The sequence below is a fragment of the Ictalurus punctatus genome, chromosome 25 (assembly GCF_001660625.3).
Source record: "Ictalurus punctatus breed USDA103 chromosome 25, Coco_2.0, whole genome shotgun sequence".
Classification (NCBI taxonomy): Eukaryota; Metazoa; Chordata; class Actinopteri; order Siluriformes; family Ictaluridae; genus Ictalurus; species Ictalurus punctatus.
The window spans coordinates 8,279,512-8,300,422 of NC_030440.2; the positions used below are offsets into that span (position 1 = coordinate 8,279,512).

At 35.9% G+C, this 20,911-nt stretch overlaps 1 protein-coding gene across 5 annotated transcripts; it reads right to left on the minus strand.

Annotated features, from left to right (window-relative positions):
- Window positions 1-1,094: 1,094 nt before the first annotated feature.
- tnfaip2a (tumor necrosis factor, alpha-induced protein 2a) lies at window positions 1,095-18,965 on the minus strand. 5 transcript variants are annotated; one of them, XM_017456583.3, is made up of 12 exons: window positions 18,781-18,961; window positions 14,698-14,874; window positions 13,901-14,543; window positions 13,678-13,792; window positions 12,548-12,670; window positions 11,912-12,006; window positions 11,339-11,431; window positions 10,947-11,070; window positions 6,404-6,529; window positions 5,576-5,731; window positions 3,532-3,653; window positions 1,095-1,882 (listed from the first exon to the last, which is right to left on the minus strand). In XM_017456583.3, the coding sequence occupies exons 1-12, from the start codon at window positions 18,827-18,829 to the stop codon at window positions 1,708-1,710; spliced, it is 1,998 nt and encodes a 665-aa protein (XP_017312072.1). In that variant the 5' UTR covers window positions 18,830-18,961; the 3' UTR covers window positions 1,095-1,707. The 5 variants fall into 5 exon arrangements, with proteins under 5 accessions (XP_017312072.1, XP_017312076.1, XP_017312074.1 ...); XM_017456587.3 differs by lacking the exon at window positions 18,781-18,961 and adding an exon at window positions 17,818-17,944; XM_017456585.3 differs by lacking the exon at window positions 18,781-18,961 and adding an exon at window positions 17,270-17,381.
- Between the last annotated feature and the right edge of the window lie 1,946 nt (window positions 18,966-20,911).

Genomic DNA, 20,911 nt, shown 5'->3' on the forward strand with positions numbered 1-20,911 from the left:
ATCGTTATAACAAGAAACAGTCAGGTCCATAAATGTTTGGACAGTGATGTGATTTTTGCCTCTGTACACCACCACAATGGATTTGCCATCAGAGGTTATTGAAGTGTAAACGTTCAGTGTTAGTTCAAGAGGTTTAAAAAATATAGTAAACTGTGTAGGGATTACAGCGGTTTGTTCACAGAGTCCCTCCATTTGCACAGGCTCAAAAGTAATTGGGCAAATTAAAATATTTATAAATATTAGGTTTAATTTTAATACATGGATGCCAATCCTTTGCAGTTAATGACTGCCTGAAGTCTGGAACACTCGGACATCATTAAAATGTTCAGTTGCTTTGCCAGACCTTTACTGCAACTGCCTTTAGTTGCTGCTTGTTTGTGGGTCTAAAGTGTTTGCAATCTCTTTGGGATCTGCTGTATATTAAGAGCTGCTGCTTTCCAAGAAATCACATGGTTTCTCACTCTGCTAAGCCTCAGCACCCTACTCCACTGTTATACATTTTACTGCCTGAAGAGGCATCACTTAATCTGTAATATACAGTAGATAGTAAGGATGGGCAATATTTTATCGTTTGCGATATGCCAGTAGAAATTCTCCCCACAGTAAGAATGAGTCTTCCTGCGATAATAACGATAAAGCCGAGTTGATGACGTATTTCTGTGTGCGACGGCCTGCGACCCATTCGCAGCTTACGTGCAGAGCGAAAACAAGCACGGCGGAAGGCGGACGTGAAGCTGAGGAGGAGTTTATCTCTAAAAGAGGAGCTACCTCTACAATCTGGAACTGGTTTGGTTACAGAAAATCAGTTTTATTTTTACATCAATGTTTGTGTTTCTGAAGCTCACAAGATCACAGCTATCACTGGTCACACAGACACACACACACAGACACACAAATCTAGGGACAGATTAGTGTAACCAATCCACTTACTGGCATGTTTTTGGCAGGTGGGAGGAAACCCACAGATACAGGGAGAACATGTGAAACTGCATCTTCTATGTCTTCCCACCAAATTAACATGTTGTTGGATCCTTATTTTTAATCAATGACGAGATAGATAAATATATATTTTTTTACATTTACACTGTAAAATGTAAAAAGAAGGAAACTTTAATTCATGAAAATACTGAATGTAAATACATAAATGCATACATCAAACAAATGAACTTTTGGACTGATTACTTATAACAAGGCTACCTATCAAGCCTGATGCATCTTATCTGCACTTTAAATGTGGCCACACAGTACATTAAAAACACTAAATGCATAAAGAATATCTGAATAGAGGTTGCCCATAGGGTCGTTCCCTCGCTATTTTCACTACACACACACATTTTAACAAAAATATTCCCTTAACTGGTGTTTGTGGTGAAAAGTGCTGTCTAACACTCCACAATCTTTCATAGGTGTTCAGTTGGTTTGAAATCTGGTGACTGCGAATGCATATGACTTACACCATTTTCATACTCAACAAACCATTCACATGAGACACACAATCCCTAGTGTCACTATTTACAGTTTCTTACATAACAGCAGACATGAAATGTTATATGATTACATAATGTAAACATGTTTCTCTTAACTAGGATAGTGAGGCTGGCATATAAATAATGACCCCACATATTAAAGCCGGTTTAATAGTTGATAATTACCAATAACACTGCTTTGCATTAGTAACTTCTGAAGTTACAGTGAACTGATTATACTTTACTGAGAAAACATAGCCATTAACTTCCTTTTTACTGGCACTTTACAGAAGAAAGCTGTTGTCGGCCCAGCGTTCAGTGAATCCCTATTCTCAGTCAGGCTCTTTTTGATGTTGCGCACATCTGCTTTGGAGACATTTGCCTTCAAGTTCAGGAGTGCAAGGACTTGGCATTCACTGTTAACAGAAACCATGGAAAATGTGGTTATTGTGGATCATTTCTCAATAAGGAATATATAGTCTCATTTTAATTCAGAGTAGTGCAAGAAGTTTGTTTTCTGTTGCCAATTTTTGATTAAAACATTTATCACTCCTAATGTCATCGAACTGAGTCCTGATGGAAAATTAAGGTTTAAAAGCTGTTTCTCAGTGGGGTGAAAAAGCAGGTATAATATTTGCGGTAGGATTTTATACATGATTACAAAATACATACACAAATCATCTTTTCCACCCCAAAGAAAGTGTTTCAAATCACTTGAACATCTGACAAATGAGCTCTGAATAAATATAACACAGGATTTATTTTCTTATGTGTTCCTGTGTAAAGAACTTGAATATTTTATAGGACATGCGAGACATAGCTGAGAGTGAATTATGTAGGTATTATGAAAGATGTTAAAACATAATATGTGGCCATTTTTAATTTTCCTGGGCGGGGGATGGGGGTGATTACCTCTAAGTATTGGCATTGCAAAACCACCATATATATATATATATATATATATATATATATATATATATATATATATATATATATATATATATATATATATATATATATAAAGACAACCATCTTTGTGTCACGGCACACAAATTTTGGCTATACAGCTGTTGATACAGCTGTTTTATTTAATATCTGTAGCTCCTTAGAACAAAAATTCTCATATCTGAACAATTTTGCAGATTTAAAAATGAGTATCTTAGAGAGGTAGAGTCTTTGATGGGCATAGGTTCACCAATCTGCGAAAAACTGCATCTACAATTTGTGGAACAATTTCAGAATAATGCTCCTCAACGGAAAAATGCGAAGACTATAAATATCTCATCATCTACAATACGTAATATCAAAAGATTCTGAGAATCTGAAGAAATCTCTGGGTGCAAGGGACAAGGGTGAAAATCAATATTGCATGCCCGTGATCTTCAGGCCCTCAGGTGACATGATTCTGTAATTCAAATGACTGCAGGGGCTCAGAAAAACCTCCATAACTCACTGTCTGTGAACACAGTTCACCGTGCCATCCACAAATGCTGGTTAAAGCTCTATCATGCAAAGAAGAAGCCATATGTGAACATGATCCAGAAATGCCGCCATCTTCTCTGGGCCAAAGCTCATTTAAAATGGACTGAGGCAAAGTGGAAAACTCTTCTGTGGTCAGACGAATCGAAATTTTAAATTCTTTTTCATGTGCTACTGTCGTGCTATTGTAGCTTGGCAGTGCTTGTAAAAAAAGTGAGTGAATGAATGAATGATTGATACAGTAATTAACTTTTCTCACTCAGTCACTTTCAGTAACTTCTTTATCCTGGAAAGGGTTGTGGTGGCTCCAGAGCCTATTCTCTGGGCATGGTCAAGAGTACACCTATATTCAAATTAGCTTAGCCTACTGTCATGTTTTAGGACATGACAGAGCCAGGAGGAAACCTGCTACGGATATATATATATATATATATATATATATATATATATATATATATATATATATATATATATATATATATATATATAACATTACTCATATATGACTGTTGGTTACTTCATATAACACTGGTTAGGATTTATGTGCCTTGTTATCAATTTAATTCAGAGCACCTTGTACACTCACCTGATGTCAGGGTAGGTTCTGGCCAGTGTAACTATCTCAAGCTGAAGTGCTCCTGGGTCCTGCAGCCTCAACACATCTGACAATTTGGTTAAAATAATGGAAAGCCATTTTTCTTCAGATCCCTGTGGGAACAGAGTAGCAGTCTGCTCATGTAATCATATATTTGTGTAAAAATCAATGTAATTAAACTTTTACATTTAAACAATTACATTTTGCTAAATGTCATCCTCAAGCATGTACAGGGCTTTTGTCTGTCTGGCTAACATTACTCACAAGTAAGAAATGCTTATAGCCACCAGGATATGCAGACTGACAAACTTTCAAACTGTGTTCTGTTAAATAATTTCAAATAGATTTGCTTGTGTGGTTTCCGACACTATATGACAAACTGTTTTCCATAAAAAGACAAAAGGTGCTTTGTATGGCTAAAAAAACAAAAAACAGCCATCTTAAACCCAGACTCCATGCAAACCTCAGACAGAAATAAGAAGTGTGGCCAGAAGATTTTAACAATTGATCTATATCTCTGAGCTCATGTGTGTGGAAGATGTCAAGCAGCGCTTATCTTTGAGTGTGTTAGAATGAGCAGCAGTTTGAAAAATGCAGTTAGCTGGCTTCAGGTGTCCTGGAAGCAGCATCTGTTTGCCCTCACCCTCCCCAGTTGCTAGCTGTTGTATGATATTGTAGAACTGCCTGGTGGGCCAAGACCAAATTAAGGAAAAAAAAGGGGAGGAATGGTTCAGTTTGATTTATATACTGCTGTACAATATGGTACATCCAGCTGTCCATTTTCCATACCAATATTCCTACACAGGGTCACAGGGGAGCCTGGAGTCTATCCAAGGGAACTCGGCAACACCCTGGACAAAGTGCCAACCTATCGCAGGGCACAATCACAGACACATTCACACACTACGGACAATTTGGAAATGCCAGTCAGGCTACAAATACATGTCTCTGGACTGGGGAGGAAACTGGAAGGCCCCCAGAGGAAACCACTGAAGCACAGAGATAACATACAGGATGCAAACAAACAACCCCAGAGATGTGAGGCAAGCATGCTAACCACTATACCACATGCTACCACATGCTAACGAAACAATATGTTAAGAGCGAAGTGTGTAATGTGTAATGATTTGAAGTGTTTAATGATTCAGGCTATAAGCTTCTCTTGCTTGTTAACAGTAATACTCTCACAGCTCCAGTGAAAGTCTAAAAAAAAAAAAAAAAGCCAAATTCAGACAAGAAACCTACTGTACAACTTGACATATTGACATCACAGGGTAAGTGAAAAATGCTGCATGGCTCATTTTGTTTTAAGGATACAATGTATTGTATTGCTATAAAATTCATAGGAGGTGGCTTTAATAAGTGGGAAATCTATTTCTAATGACACCGTTATTATTTACAGTTAAGCACAACATCTATCATACACAAGTTTTTTTTTTTTTGTTTTTTTTTTTTTACTGTGTATGTCTTTAAATATTAAAGGAGTGCACATAGTATTTCCCCCTCTAATTAGCTTGGGGAAAACCCACCATAAAATACTTTCTGTTTCACTGTAGCATCTTTCAGATGTGTCATACATTGGGGTTGTGAACAGAGTGAGGGGCGATTAAGTGGTTAAAAGTGGAGAGATGGGAGGGATTCAGGAAACTCGAGTGCTTGAGAATGCATTTCTTTGTGCTTTCTCTTTCGACAAAAACTTCAATCTTTTGCAAAGTTTTTGTCCAAAGATGACAAGAAAACAAAAAGAGTATTCAAATCCTCTAAATGTACACTTTCATTTTTAAACTGGGTAATATGCTTTTAGAGGAATAAGTGAATAATAAGTTAGAACCTTGGGTGGGGTTATAACTTCATGTTTATAGTATTCCAGATGTGCAGACTGAAGTGGTAAACAGATGCTTAAGAGAGACATGCATAGGAGTGTGTGTACTGTTTTACTGTGACCAGAAAACAAGATTTTGACAATGTAGGACACAAAAATATCATTTACTTTAAAAACTTTGGAAGTCAGTCTATTTATATATTACATACTTACAATTGTGATGAACAGTGAGTTTATTCTCACATTGTCTTCACACAGAAAGCTTGCAGCTGCCTCCTGGTCATCCTTGTCTTTTAGTTTCAGTTTCCCCTTTAACATCCTCTTCACATATTCAATCATCACCTCAGAATGCAGCTGACTGAACAGTTCCTACACACGCGCACACACACGCACACACACACACACACACACACACACACACACACAATTCAATAAAATTGTATTTGTATAGTGCTTTTTACAACGATCATCGTCTCAAAGCAGCTTTACAGAAATATATAAAAACAGGATACAGATTTTAAGTGTGTGGATTTATCCCTATTGAGCAAGCCGGAAAAACTCCCTAAGATGATATGACGAAGAAACCTTGAGAGGAACAGAGGAACTAGACTCAGAAGGGAACCCGTCCTCATCTGGGTAACAAAGGATAGTGCGAAAGTAAAAGAAAGTTCATTATGGTTTGTACATTAAGTCTTTGTTGAACTAGTCCACTGTTCAAAGGAGACCCGAGTGCAAAACTGCATGTGATAATTCCAGTCTCAAGGCCATAGCAGCAACCGTAGTCCCAGCAACCACAGTGAGAATGTTCATGTGGAATTGAAGTCCAGAACTATTTCATGGTACTTCAAGCGGTACCATCCTAAGCAATCTCCAGGCTGTAGCCTCCAGTTGATGAGAGCTCAGACACACATTCAGATTTTTTTTCACTGCGTACATGCTACGTGCTACAAAGCTTTTATCACCACTGAAATAATCTTTTCGTGTTTTTTTTATGTTATGCAAAACTGTTACTAGATCTGTTTAATAGAGTTTCTAACTGACCTTCATGCAGGCAGACTGTATATCTGAGAAAGGCCGGACCATTTCGTCCACAATCCTTAGTAGATCTCCAATAATCGTATGACTTTCTGAAAACCAGGCTGGAGTCCACAGCTTACGATACTGCACCTGTGAGGAAATAACTCAGCTAATAAGAATTGTTCTTTTTTTAATGATTTTATTCAGTTCATACAGTCAAACCTTGGACTGCGAGCATAATTCATTCCAGAAACGTGCTCATAATCCAAAGCACTCGTATATCAAAGCGAAAAGTAAGAAATAATGGAAACTCAGATGATTCGTTCCAAAACCCAAAAATATTCATATACATATAATGATTAACACAAAATACCATTTTATTATTTAAATTTAATATAAAGTAATCGAATTTATTAATTATTGTGTAGGACGACTTTCACTGTTACTAATGGAATCACTGCTATCTGTTGGCTCGCCGGAATCTTTTTCTTTTTGTACGACGTTAACAAGGAACCTATCCAATGACACTTGCTTTTGCCTCTTTTTAAGGATTTCGCGGAAATGTGACATTGCATTGTCGTTAAACAGATTCATCGCTCACACTGCTACAGTCTTACTCAGCTGGTGCTTTTCTACAAAATTTTGCACTGTTTCCCACATTTTACACACCTCCCTAATCTCATTTGAAGTGAGGGATTTCTCCGTCTTTTTCTCCTCCCTGATCCATGGGCTGGAGTATTGGAGTGGTGTTGGGAGGAAGGAACTTGACCTTAACGAACTTAAATTCCTAACCAGCAAGACTTTGTGTGGAAAAAGGAAAAAGTTCTAAAAGGTATTTCTTCACTGCAGGACCGATGACCTCGTTGATCCACTCAACGAACAAGATATGAGTGACCCAAGCCTTGCTGTTGGACCTCCACATAACATTTAACTGGCTCTTCTGCACCTTGCATTTCTTGAAGGATCGTGGATTCTCGGAATGATACACGAGCAGGGGCTTGACTTTGAAATCACTGCTTGCATTAGCACAAAACAAGAGGGTGAGACGGTCTTTAATGGGCTTGTGACCGGGCATTGCATTCTCTTCTGCTATAATGTAGGTCCTCTTTGGCATCTTTTTCCAAAAAAGCCCCGTGCCATCGCAGTTAAAAACGAATTGTGGCAAGTAACACTCGTAAACCATGAGCTTCTGGAACTCGGCAAAAAAAAAGCAGCGTATACGTACTACTCGTATTGCAAGACCTCGCTTGTATATCAAGTTAAAATTTATTTAAAAATTTTGCTCGTCTTGCACAACACTCGCAAACCAAGTTACTCGCAATCCAAGGTTTGACTGTACTTTTATTCAAGAATAAATTATTGAAACTGAGAGATGTTTGCTTTTGACTGTTTCAGAAAACATTGGATGAAGTTCAAATACATCTCAATTTAATCTCCACACTTGACTGTCTTTGTTTTTTAAACTGCTCTCACAGCATGCATTTTATCTCATTGGAAACACATACAGTATGCTCCTAGCACACGTGTTAATTCTTGTCAGCCCTTCATATTGAAAGATTTTTAACAATTATATTTTTCCTATATTTTATTTTATATATATTCTAGTCCTTAAAGTATTATTCTTTTTACTGATTCGAGTAAATAATAGACTTTCTGAGTGTGAATATTAATGTAATCTTTTTAGAGATGATCTGTATTAAGTTTTCATAAGTGATTAAATAAAAATGGTGCTTGACAATTCATCCAGACATTTAGACAGTATGATAAGAGTAAAATCTGGTGGATCCTCTGGCCACTCCAAAAAGCTCCATTGCACCATTTTACGATTAATTGTACATAAAATTGTGTTGTATATTTCACAAAGATTGTATCACTTTGTATTAGTTATGATGGATTATTCCACGCTGTGAAGGTCAGATAATAAAAGGAAAACATTGAATGAATGGACAGTAGAAAATACATTTCAGTGAAACTGAGTAACATGTGTTTGTGTCTGAGGTAAAGATGTTATTTATGGTATTCTCAAAAACGGCATAAGGTACAAAGATAAACAGCACAAAATTAAAACTTGAAATAATGTGAACTGTTAACAGTTTTTGAAGAAAGGATGGACCAATAGAGTCCATCCTTTGCCAAAAGTTGTCCTTTCCAATAGTTTGTTTTTACTACCATCTAATTTGCCAATTTCCAACTACTAGCTACTCGCCCCTATTGCACAACAGTTAGCTACTGAGGAGGCTCCTTTGAGACTGTCATGTATCAGGAAACTCTGGACTCCAGTTCCCATCAGCCACTGCAATGCACTACATGTCACATGACCACCTGCACTGATTCATGTTCTGTTAATGAGCACTCATGTGTATATATAGTCATTGTCTGCACTGTTTCTCTGTCTTTCATTGTCTTAGACTTCTGTCTTCTATGTCACAGTGTTTTGTTTTATGCCATGGTGTTATGTCAAGTTGTCTTCGTGTCTTTGTTTTGTTGTTTAATTGTTTAATAAACGTTAATATACCTGCGATTGCTTCTGCCTCAACTTTGGTACGTGACACATTCGTGACATTTGGACATGTGAATTTGTTATGTTTTGTTATATCTCCTCCCTGTTCTGTCATTGGCTATGGTGTCACGTGTGTCTGAATTGCCCTCAGCCGTCAGCCATTACGAGGCTGATTATGTATGTATATATACCGCGCGCCTCCCAGCACACAGCGCGGAATATTATAGTAGATTAGTTTCGATTCCTTACGATTGATAACCACAGTTCATGGTTCATGGTCATCTGTTTAGTTCATGCTGGTTTCTCCGCTCCCAGTCCCGCGTTATTGTTCATATTTCTTGTTTTGTTTCTCGACCCTGTATTTCCGTGACCACGACCTTGATTCCTGCCTCGCCCCTTTATGCCTGTTTGCCGATCGCCTGAACTTTTCATGTTACTGGATTACGTTTGTGCTTTACATTAGCAACTTTACTGTTGCACCACATAGGAGCTACAGCTAAATTTGTATTCATTTTAGAACTCAGATAGATCAGATTTAACTGAATTGGGAGATTTAATCTGCTAATCTTTATCAAACAAAATAAAAAAAAAAAAAAATCAAAAACTGAAAAGCTGATGTGTTTTAGTGAAATTTGTGAAATTAATCATTTTTGTTAAATTTGTGAAATTATATATTTTGTTAAAAATAATAATAGTAAAATAAAAGAAAGAAAACGCTTAACGATGCCCAAGCATTTTAAATAGTTTAAAATGTCCAAGTCTGTCCAAGTCTCTGCACTCAGATTAGAGATTCATGGTCCTTCTTTTACAGTGTGATTATAAACAAAATGAAAGACTAATGAGCTGATAAAAATACACATCTGCTTATTCTGATTCACATTTACAAGTTAAAAGTTGACACTGAGATTGCAGTCTTATAATAGGAAATACTTGATGAATTTGACTATATTTGAGATATTTCCTCTTGAAACTGATGAATAAAAAAAAACTGTTGGTGGAACTTATAAAGTCGTGTGAAAAAAGTAAATACACCCCATGGAAATTGTTGGCTTTTTTTTTTTCTTTCTTTTTTTTTTCTTTTTTTTTTTTTTACATATATGGACAAGTTAACATTTGATCCTCTTTGAAACAGCGCTCCCTTTGTTATTGAGGTGTGTGGTGTCATCATACTAATATCTAAAGAGGCCTACTGTAAGGCCTTCAGAAAAAAATGTTGTGGATGCCTATGAGTCTGGCAAGCGATTTAAAAAAATCTCCAAATAATTTGAAATACATCATTCCACTGTAAGGAAAATCATCTACAATGGCACAGATTTCAAATAACTGCCAATTTGTCCAGGACTGGCCATCCCAGCAAATTCAGCCCAAGAGCAGACAGATGCAAAAACAAGTCTCCAAGATTTCATTGCAGGATCTGCTAGTAAGTCTTGCAACTGTTGGTGTCAAAGTGCACACTTCTACAATCTGAAAGAGATTGCACAAATTTGCTATGTTAACCTGCATGGGAGGCGTGCCAGGAAAAAGCCTTTGCAAGACTACAGTTTGCCAATGAGCATATTGGCAAAGACCAGGCCTTTGGAATAAAGTGCTCTGGACAGAAGAATCAAAGATTTGTTTGGCCACAGTAACAGCAGACATGCTTGTCGCAGACCAAAGACAGCTTTTCAGGAGAAGCACCTCATACCAACTGTGAAGCACGGTAGTGGAAATGTTATGGTTTGGGGTTACTTCGCTGCCTCAGGGACTGGACAGCCTGCATTAATTTATTCAACTATGAATTCTGCATCATATCAAAGAGTGCTTGAAGATAATCTGAGGCCATCTGTCTGAAAGCTGAAGTTGAACCAAAAGTGGATCTTTCAACAGGATAATGATCATAAGCATACTAGTAAATGTTTGCTTGTCCAAATATGTCAAAAAAAGTCAACAATTTCCATGGGTTGTACTTATTTTTTCACATGGCTGTATATACTCATTTTACAGTCAGATGTGACTATTCAACTTGAATAAGGACCACTTACTTAAAAATGCTTTATGGTCTAGGCTAGATGACTTAATTGTAGATACCTTGAGCTCCTTGTGTATGGGGTTGAGGAAATAACTGTGACAGGAGTCTCTCATCTCTGATATAATGGACAGCAAGGCTTCTTTCACTTCATCTGATAGATCCTTGTGTTTTTCGATATACTCCCTGTAGATACACAGTCACTGTTTATGACAACTGAGCAACATCTCTAACATTCCAATATTTTTGCAAACATCTTGATGTTCATTCCTTCATTCATTCATTAATTTTCTCATCTTTTCTTTCTTGAAATTTTTACATCACAATACATTGTGAAATGATTTCTATGTACAATAAGAAATGTTGGAAAGTAAGGATAAAACTGTGTAAACTAACTTATATGTACTGTATTAACATATGACCAAATGTGTATTATTATGTGTCATAATCTCACCGTAACTGCTTGATGCTAACCATATTGGCTTTCAGGATGTCAGGGATAGTGGTGTGCTTTCCTTTGATAAGTTCAATTATGGATTTCTTATAGCTGTCAAAGGAAACAATATTTTTATTTAAATATTTCATTTTTCACATACAGCACATGCTACTGGAAAGTCCAGGTTCAGTATCAGTAATATATAGATGTAACAGTCGCAATATGGTATTAAGTATTAAGAGTAGATACATAGTACAATGTATTATACAATATTTCTATGAAATGGGGGGGGGGGGGGGGGGTGTTTATAACAATTTCAATTGTTAGGGAGAAGTGACATTTCTATATTTGCTGTACAGAAATGGTCAATGGTAATACTACAAGTACAATTACAAAAAAAAGGTATTATACTACATACCGTTAAATACAAATGGTAAGCAAACTGTACTGTTAAACAGCAGAAAACTCTATTGTTAAATTGCCCAAACATTAAATGCATAGGCTGGGATTGGGGATTGAGTATTAAACATACTGCTCTAAACATAGAGCTCTTAACACAGTACTTAAATGTGACAGTATCATTTTGTGTACCTCATTAGGAAACTGTCCAGCTGAAGCAGAATTCTCTGAGCATTATCTCTGTTACCCAGAATATCCATAGTTTCTTTCACGGCTCCATCAATAATCTGCAAACAAGAGGTTAAACAATTTATATGACACATGGTTCAGGCAAGAAGAAATATATTTTGTAGCTAACTAAAAGACAACTACACTGCAAAAAAGCATATTGTAGCAAGTAAAAATATTTGAATATAGGCAAATTCAACTAATATTTCTCTTTATTGTTTTTTTGGTTGCTTTACAAATATAAGATTATTAATATCTATAAGATAGAAATATCTATTTCTAGATATTTATTTGACTCATTTCAAGCTTGAAATTGTCTTATTCCTCTGACAGGTAATTTAGCTTATTTCAAGCATGTATTTCTAGAAAGCAATTCAATAAGACAATTTTAAGCTTGAAATTTGTATCTGTATCTTAATTATCTTAGTGTAGTATTTGTTAACAATAATCTTATAATGAAAAATATTAGATTTTCTTTATTCATGATATTTTCACTTGCAAAGATATCAATACAAAAATAAAGAACTGAATCTGTTATATGCCACAAACATAAGTCATATAGGTCTTGAACAAAATGTGTGAGCCCAGTATTGTTCATACCGGTATAACATCCAAAGCAAGATTAGAGAAGTAGCACCCATCAATGAGCTCAGGTTTATTACTCGTCTGCCAAATTTCCTCCTCTTTTTTAAGAGCATTGGACAACCATGTCCTGACCTCCACCTATAAACAAGATATATAAAATTACCATAAAATATGATAACCATTCAGAAAAATCTAACATAATTGTGTATTAATTGAGTAATTGAGTATTTTTTATGCTTTTCTAGCCTTATAGACTTATTTAGCATATGTTAAAAGTTTGGACACACCTGTCCATTGAGGGTATTGTTCATAGAGCCTTTCTTCCTTTTTTACTTTTCACCTATTTGTTTGTGTCCTCTGTAATGGACATGTAGGGCAGCTTGTTATTGCAGCTCTCCTTTTACTTATTTGAGAATAATTTAACATATGTTATTAATTTCACATAGTAACAGATGATCACACTGGACTTAGTTACAGGATGACGACGTATCTTTTACTTATTTACTGGATGACTGTTTATGTGTGACTTAGATACAGGGTGACAAAGAATTTTTATCCCTAGTAAAATGGTCCAATGTTCGGGGGTTAATATTCATACCTTTAATTCATTTTAAATTGTCCTACTCTCTAATACAGTGGACATACAAAAAAATATGTAAAAAGTCTCAGTTGTAAGATTTTTAAATACTAAATATATATATTAAATACCAAAAAAACATAAACTGGAAGATAACTTTTTATACCAGTTCTTATGAGGATAATAATGGCGATATTAACATTCTGAAATAAATTCTGAGCAATATTTCTGATGAAGCTTTGCAAACTCTTGGCATCTCTGAGGCATCAACCTGCCTCATGAGGGAGCTTCACCCAGGATGTTTTTCTTAAAGTTCCCAAATAAAATGAGCACTTATTGACTGTGTTTCCTATTTGTTTTAAGCAAAAACAACTTATTAAAAAATATTTTGTATGAGAAATATATTTATATTCAACGGCGTTAACACTTTTTGTCTTAAAAGCCAATATCAACTCTAAGCTTTTATCAAAATGTCTTTGAGACAATAAAAATATGTATTCAATTTGGTGTGTCCAGACTTTGCACATGTCATTATAAGTATTGAAAATATTTTATCATTTTGCATCACCTCTTTGTGTGACAGATACTGCTCCTCCAGTGACTTACGATATTCCTCAGGTAACAAAGCTCCTAATGATTCAGTGTTGATGTGTGGCACCAGATCATCCTGTTGCAAAATATTCCTGAAAAATTATCATCACATATGTAAATCTGGGCTGTTCTCTACTCGAAGGAGTGTGCAAATAAAATAAAGATTTGTACACTTGAAGCACCATGAGCATGTCCCTTACTTTGGATAATAACCATGAATCCAACATAGTATGTAGATGCAATCTTGTAATTCAAGGTTGGTTCGAGCAAACTCCAGCAGTTTTGTGGAGAAAGCTTGATGGTACAGCTGAACATACATGTTGAAAATGTCGAAATCTGATGTGTAGCATGGCTGCACATCTCTGGCAACATGGAGCAGGTCCTTTTGAATGCGCTGGCCCATCCGACACACTTCTCTCTTCAGGGAGGTGGACAGCTTGTCTGCCCCATTCTCTTCTTCATTTGTTTGAAGCAGCCGTACCTGCACTACCTCCTTGAGCAAAGCATCATGGATCTCTCTGCATTTTAGGGGCCTCCAACATGGATGCTTCTCTTCTTCTTTTTTCTCCCACTGCCTGTCTTGTTCCTCTTGCTGACATATAGCCTGCACAGCACTCCTCAGTTTCTCCTGATTCTCCTTGTTGAAGGAATCATGGACAGCCATCCTTAGATGAAGCATCAAAGTTTCATAGTCCTTCTGCAAACCGTCCTCTTCATCCTCAATGCAAATCCCTTCCTTATCTGATGATTTTGGCCTGAAGAGGTGCTCTTCCTGTGCTAAAAGTTGCTGGGAAGCTTTTGCCAAATGATTCTGTGCTACATTCTGGTTGAAATCCAAGTTTTCTGGGATATCAGAAAGAACATAAGAATATTTTAATCCCACAATGTTTGATCCATAATCTGTACTGAATTCATTTTCCAAAAGAGCACAGCAAATTAGTTATGATACTATTAAATCACCAAATATCTTTAGTGGAAGAAAATCCATTAGATGTACCTGGAGTGTCCACTGTGTCAGTTTTTTTGGGGGGTTTGGTTTTATTTTTGTGTAATATTTTTGGAAGTTTTAGCTTATTTTTGGGTTTCTCCTGTGCTGAGCCTCCACTGATGGACTTAGATTGCTGTTCAAACATGGTAGTGCATACGGAGTCATTGTTGCTTGCTTCTACTTCATCTGTAAAAATACAATTCATGAACCAACAGTCAGTCCGGTGAGCTGTCAAATATGTAGCAGATTTTAGTAAAATAAGAACAATTTGACCTCTAAAATTAAATGTTTACTATAAAAGAAACAACTTATTATGAATCCTGTATGTTTATCAATCTGTTGATTATTTAGGCTATAGTTTAATATCAACCAATTTATCCTTGTATTTATTCAGTTACAGAATACAAAACAGATATTTGACATTCAGTGGTCACTATGGTACTGTCTCCATAGAAACATTTTGTCTGCTCCCTGAAAGAGAAATGTGATGATAAACAGTATATTTGTAACTTTACATAATAAATCCCAAAACCCTAAAAAGCCTGCAGTGGAATTATTGCTTTATGTTTACAGATTCCAGATAAACAAACAGTGATGGAAGAGCGGCCATTTAGATTTTGTTTATGTGAGAGGTTAAATAAAGAGTGGGAGTGCAGGAAACACTGTGTGTGTGTGTGCATGCGTATGTGTGTGTGTATTCAACATTTACTTATGATCAAACAGAAATGTCCAGCAGAATTGTTTAGTTCAGCAGAAATGTTCAGCAGAAATGTTCAACAGAAATGTCCAGCAGAAATGTTCAGTAGAATTGTTTAGTTCAGCAGAAATGTTCAGCAGTAATGTTTAGTTCAGCAGAAATGTTCAGTAGAAATGTTCAGCAGAAATGTTCAGCAGAAATGTTCAGCAGTAATGTTTAGTTCAGCAGAAATGTTCAGCAGAAATGTACAGTAGAAATGTTCAATAAAAATGAAACTGGAAAAAAAAACAGAGTGACTGGCTAATCTTACTACTTAAATAAACAGGATGTTCACATCATTTATTTTAAAGTAACAACTTTGTCCATTTTAATATTAAACCAAATTATTATTATTATTATTATTATTATTACTACTTCTAGCAAGGAAGCAGATTTTTCATCTTTCTTTTATGGTGTTTCAATTTGATAATGTGTTATATCAGTTAGCTAATTAACAAGCTATCTTAGGCATCGATATACAGCAATGAGCAATGAGTGAATTTACTGGTTATCCTCTCCTAATAATGGTAATGCCAACACTTTGGGTCCACCACAACCCTCACCAGGATTAAGTGATTACTGAAGATGAATTAATGAATAGCTAATTTTAGGACCAAAATGAACTATGAAAAAAATCTACCTGGGTAAATTAAGCAAAATACTTTGGGGGAAATTAAATTAGGAAGATGATTTTATTTTTCATTAAATATTTAATAATAATAATAATAATAATAATAATAATAATAATAATAATAATAATTTATATAGTGCCTTGGTGATTGGCACATACGTACATGCAGACAAAGAAACTTTTGTAAATCTGGTAGAAACTTCTTAGATTTATTGCTTTATTGACCTAAGTTTTAAGATACTGTATACCAGGGGTGTCCAATCTTATTCACAAAGGGTCGGTGTGTGTGCAGGTTTTCTTTCCAAACAAGCAGGAGCCACACCACAATCCACTGAAACACAAGCTCAACTGATTAAACAGGTAGAAACAGGTGTGGCTCCTGCTTGGTTGGAATGAAAACTTGCACCTACACTTTGGATTGCAGATAATAAAGGACATCACTGCTGTATACACTTGTATCTAGGATATTAATAGCTGCTTATTAAACTTCAACCAGTGTACAGTTAGGAAATTAAAGCTATTTTAAAGCAGGCTTATTAGAATACATTAAAGCCAGAATGATGGCAAATATATTTTCCAGAGTCGTCCAATTGTTGCATTTTATAGTCCGTAAACTCTTCTACTATTTAAAGCGCCAGTGATCTACAGTTCTGCTGTTGTATAACAGAGCTGATGTTATTGAAAATCATCTTCTGATATGAAAATGCAATTATTGTAATCAACACATTCTCTGTAATAATAATAATAATAATTAGGGTGTGACGTCACAGCGCACTCCACATATGCTATCGCCTCATCTTGTAATTACAGTTTTGATGAAAGTTTAGAAATAAGTATTTTTATACATTTATTTTTCTAGCTATGTTTATTATACATAAGTGTACATTTTATTTTTGTCTATAAATCCCCTATAAATAAATATTATCTGGATACCTATATATATATATATATATATATATATATATATATATATATATATATATATATATATATATATATATATATAATGTGAATGTGATAATCTAATAATAATTAAAAAAAAAAAAAAAAAAAAAAAAAAAAAAAAAAACCCGCACCTCGTGTGGTAATGGAAAAAAACCTGGAAAAACCCAGACACCTCCCTGTTCAGTTTTTGTTAGCAAAACGCTAGCCTGCTAACTGTGTATATTTTCCTCCTCAAACAGCGAACAATATAGTCAATGTTTTAGATTTACCAAGCGTATATTTCGGTATGTTGATTGTTCTATAGCAAGCTCTTGTGTGTATGTGGTATTTAACTCATTTAACGGGCAGACGTGCTACTTTCTGTTTTTTGTGATGCAATTCGCAGCCATGTTGTTTTGACGTCACTCGGTAACCATGTAACCGGATTGGAGCTGGTATGTGGGAACATTACTCCGAGTTGTCCAGTAGGGGCGGGGGGTTGGGCTGTTGGTTTGCAATTGGATGGAGGTTGGGTTATGGGAAGCCAAACAACTCAAAAGCTGGTCCAAACTGAGCTACACAGAAGAACCGCGCTGTGAGGACCAAATGCCTGCGTGACCCACTGAGTAGCATGACACAGGCGGGTTTTAATTCTACCCAAAATACTACCCTAACAAACTTATTCACACAGCAGAAAGTGGTTTAGGAACAGAAGAAAACTCTTCAGACTTCAGAGGTCTCACTGAAGTGTATTAATGTTTAGATTTTTATCTTTAAAATGCATGGCTGTGAGCAATCAAATAATATAATAAAATATAATAACCCATTTAGTTTCTACCAGTTTATGTCTCGTGGCTCGCGCTGGGAGGTCCAAACTGGTCCACGCAGTGCGGTTAAAACCCGCCCGCTCCACGCTGTCCAGTGGCTTGCGCAGGGATTTTGTCCGCGCTACGCGGTTCTTCTGTCGAACTCGGTTTGGATCAACTTTTGAGTTGTTTGGCTTCCCATAGTTAAGAATCTCAAATTGCGGTCATATACTGCTTAAAACTCCAGCACTCTATAATAAAAACATCCCCACGGAGCCCTGTATCCCTGATTGTTTTTTTTCCAGAGAAAAATGGAACGAAAACGTTTCGTAATATATAGGATTGTAGGTAGGTCACTATCTTTCCCTGAATAGGTATAAATGAATGTAATCATTGTGGGGCGTTTATTTAAGAAATGGAAGAGTGAAGCACGAATATGGAGCAAATATTTTGATAGAAAAGCTATTGAACTGAATGCGTTTACTGCATCAGCCGCACCTTGTGTGTCATAGTATAGTCATCTGCTCGATACATACAAAACTGCATAGTGGAGTATGTTAGAACAACAGTAAAATAATATTTGATACATATTTTATATGCCATTTCTATGTCTACAGTACATATACAGCTCCATTCAATTGCTACAAATAAAAAAAATAAAGGTAGAATAATGACATTTAGGCATTTAGATTTTTACATTGTTTACATTGTACATTGTACATTTACTCTACATTGTTTGCCTAATAATGATAATAATAATAATAATAATAGGGATGTAACATCAGGCTTTGATAATTACAATAATTGAGTCTTTAAAACAAATTACTTTCACCATACTTGCAGTTTTCTGTCATTTCATTGCCCCTTGACATAGCGCAACTGTTTAAGAAATAACAACGATTGAATCATTTGCTCACAATTATGATCACTTTTAAAGGTAGATGACTAGAAGCAATGCAGATACTTGCTGTTGGTTAAATAAAGATTTTCCTGACCTTTACTTGTCTTCCAAAGGTTTACTGTGGGAAGATGGAAGGTCTTCATTATGATTAATCCAGATTTTTTTATTATTTCCTGAAGCTCTTCTCTGAGTTAATGCAGTCTTTTCTCTCTGCTGTGTGGGACTGCCTCATATTGTCATGCATTATATAACGGGTGCCCACTGCCTTGGTCTTGTCATCATGGAGGCGTGAGTTGTGGAAATTACCACGAAGGCAGGGAGTAAGCTCTTTCAGTTTCATTTTCCTTTATTTTTACTTTCCCATAAATTATTCTAAGCCTGTGGTCACCCACCCTGGATCTCAAGCCTGGAAATCAGCTTTCCTTTCAAGTTCAGACACCTCAGAAGACGTGTACTAACTAACAAGCACAAGCTTTCCATGCTTTACAATGTGTCACAACTTTGTGCAGGGTGTTTTCTGGAGTCTAATGATAGACAGCGTAGCTTAAAATAGATTAAATGAAATATTTCTAAAATCATGTTTAAGAAAGACAGCATACTGTAAAGGAACAACTGAAATCGGAGTTAATCTACTGCCAGTGAATCATGATAACCGGTGATATAGGCATATGTGGTATGCTACTGATTTTGCCTAGTGCAGTATTTTGAATGCACATATCGGCGACGCTATATAGACTAACGAATGTGACAGCAGGAGCATGACCCTTTTATCACAATTAGCACCGTTTGACACTGTAATATACAGTTGTGAAAGGGAAATGACTCATAATCTGTTATCACCCAGAAGAAAATGGGTTTCTACTTTCATGTTGATACTGGTTTCTCTAAAGCTTTCTTACTAATGTTTACTCAGGAAGTTTTCCCTTACCAAGGTTACCTCTGGCTTGCTCATTTGGGATCTAAAACTATATCCATATTTCTGTAAAGTTGCTTTGTGATAATGTGCACTGTTAAAAGCTGTATGTAAATAAAATATTTAAAAAATCACTCATCCATTTACCCCGCTTTGTGCCCGACGCTCCCTGGGATTGGCTCCAGGTTCCCCCACAATCCTGAAGAAGGAGTAAGCGGTAGAAGATGGATGGATGGCTGGATGGACTCATCCATTTATTGGTTGTTGTTAACCTGGGCTAACCATATCTTTATAAACCTTGCTTTATGTTCAAAGGCATTGTCAGGCTGGAACAGATTTCAGCTTGGTATCTTAGTTCCAGTAATGGGAAATCTTAATGTTACAGCATACAAAGACATTTCAGACAATTCTGTGTACTTTGTAACAATGCCTCATTTTGAAGAAGGCCAACATGTGGGTGTAAATGTCAGGTGTCTACATACTTTTGCTATATAGTCAACTTGCAGCATCAATATATTATTTTCTGCCATAGGTTTGGTACAGTTTGAATCTTTAGTATGTGTACTTATGGAACAGTGTAACTTTGTAAAGATTTGAGAGTGCACTTTGATAGTGGGTGACAGTGTGTGTTACAGTGGGGTAATAATGAACTTTTGGAATCACAGTAAGCATATTATGAATTATCTGAGTAAAACATGTACCTTACATTAGTTCATGTGGATGGAGTTTTTTTTTGTTTTTTTATACTTACTGGTTTCCATGAGAACAATAAAAAATAGCTGCTGAACTTAAATCCCAAAGCACACAGCTTCCTTTTGCTGCTCCTTATTCAGTGTCTGCCTGTCTGCACTAGCCCTCTAATATTGTTTATGCACAGGTCCTTGCTGGTGTATAACAGTTATAAATAAACACATTAGCCACTGTATATCTAAATATCAACAACATGCATATCATAGATAAAGAAATGTAAAATAAATAAATAAATAATACAGCTGTTTTTTTATGTGAATAAGAAGTCTGGTTTATTTCTGTGACTCTACACGAACTCTTCTGAAACCCTTAATTTTGGTATATCAGTTGAGCCCCTTATAAATAACATATAAATCCACATATTATTTAAGAAACACGTCCAAAATGAAACATATGATAAACCTACATGATACTGTGAAACTATTGCATGTTTTTATTATATCTAGAGTTCACTTCTTGAAACAAGTTTTGGGCTGGCTGGCTGCTTCCTCTCTGAGGCTGGTTTAGGTAGATCTGAAAATGACTACCTGTGTTCTTTTCAGGAAAAGACAGGATTTGGGAG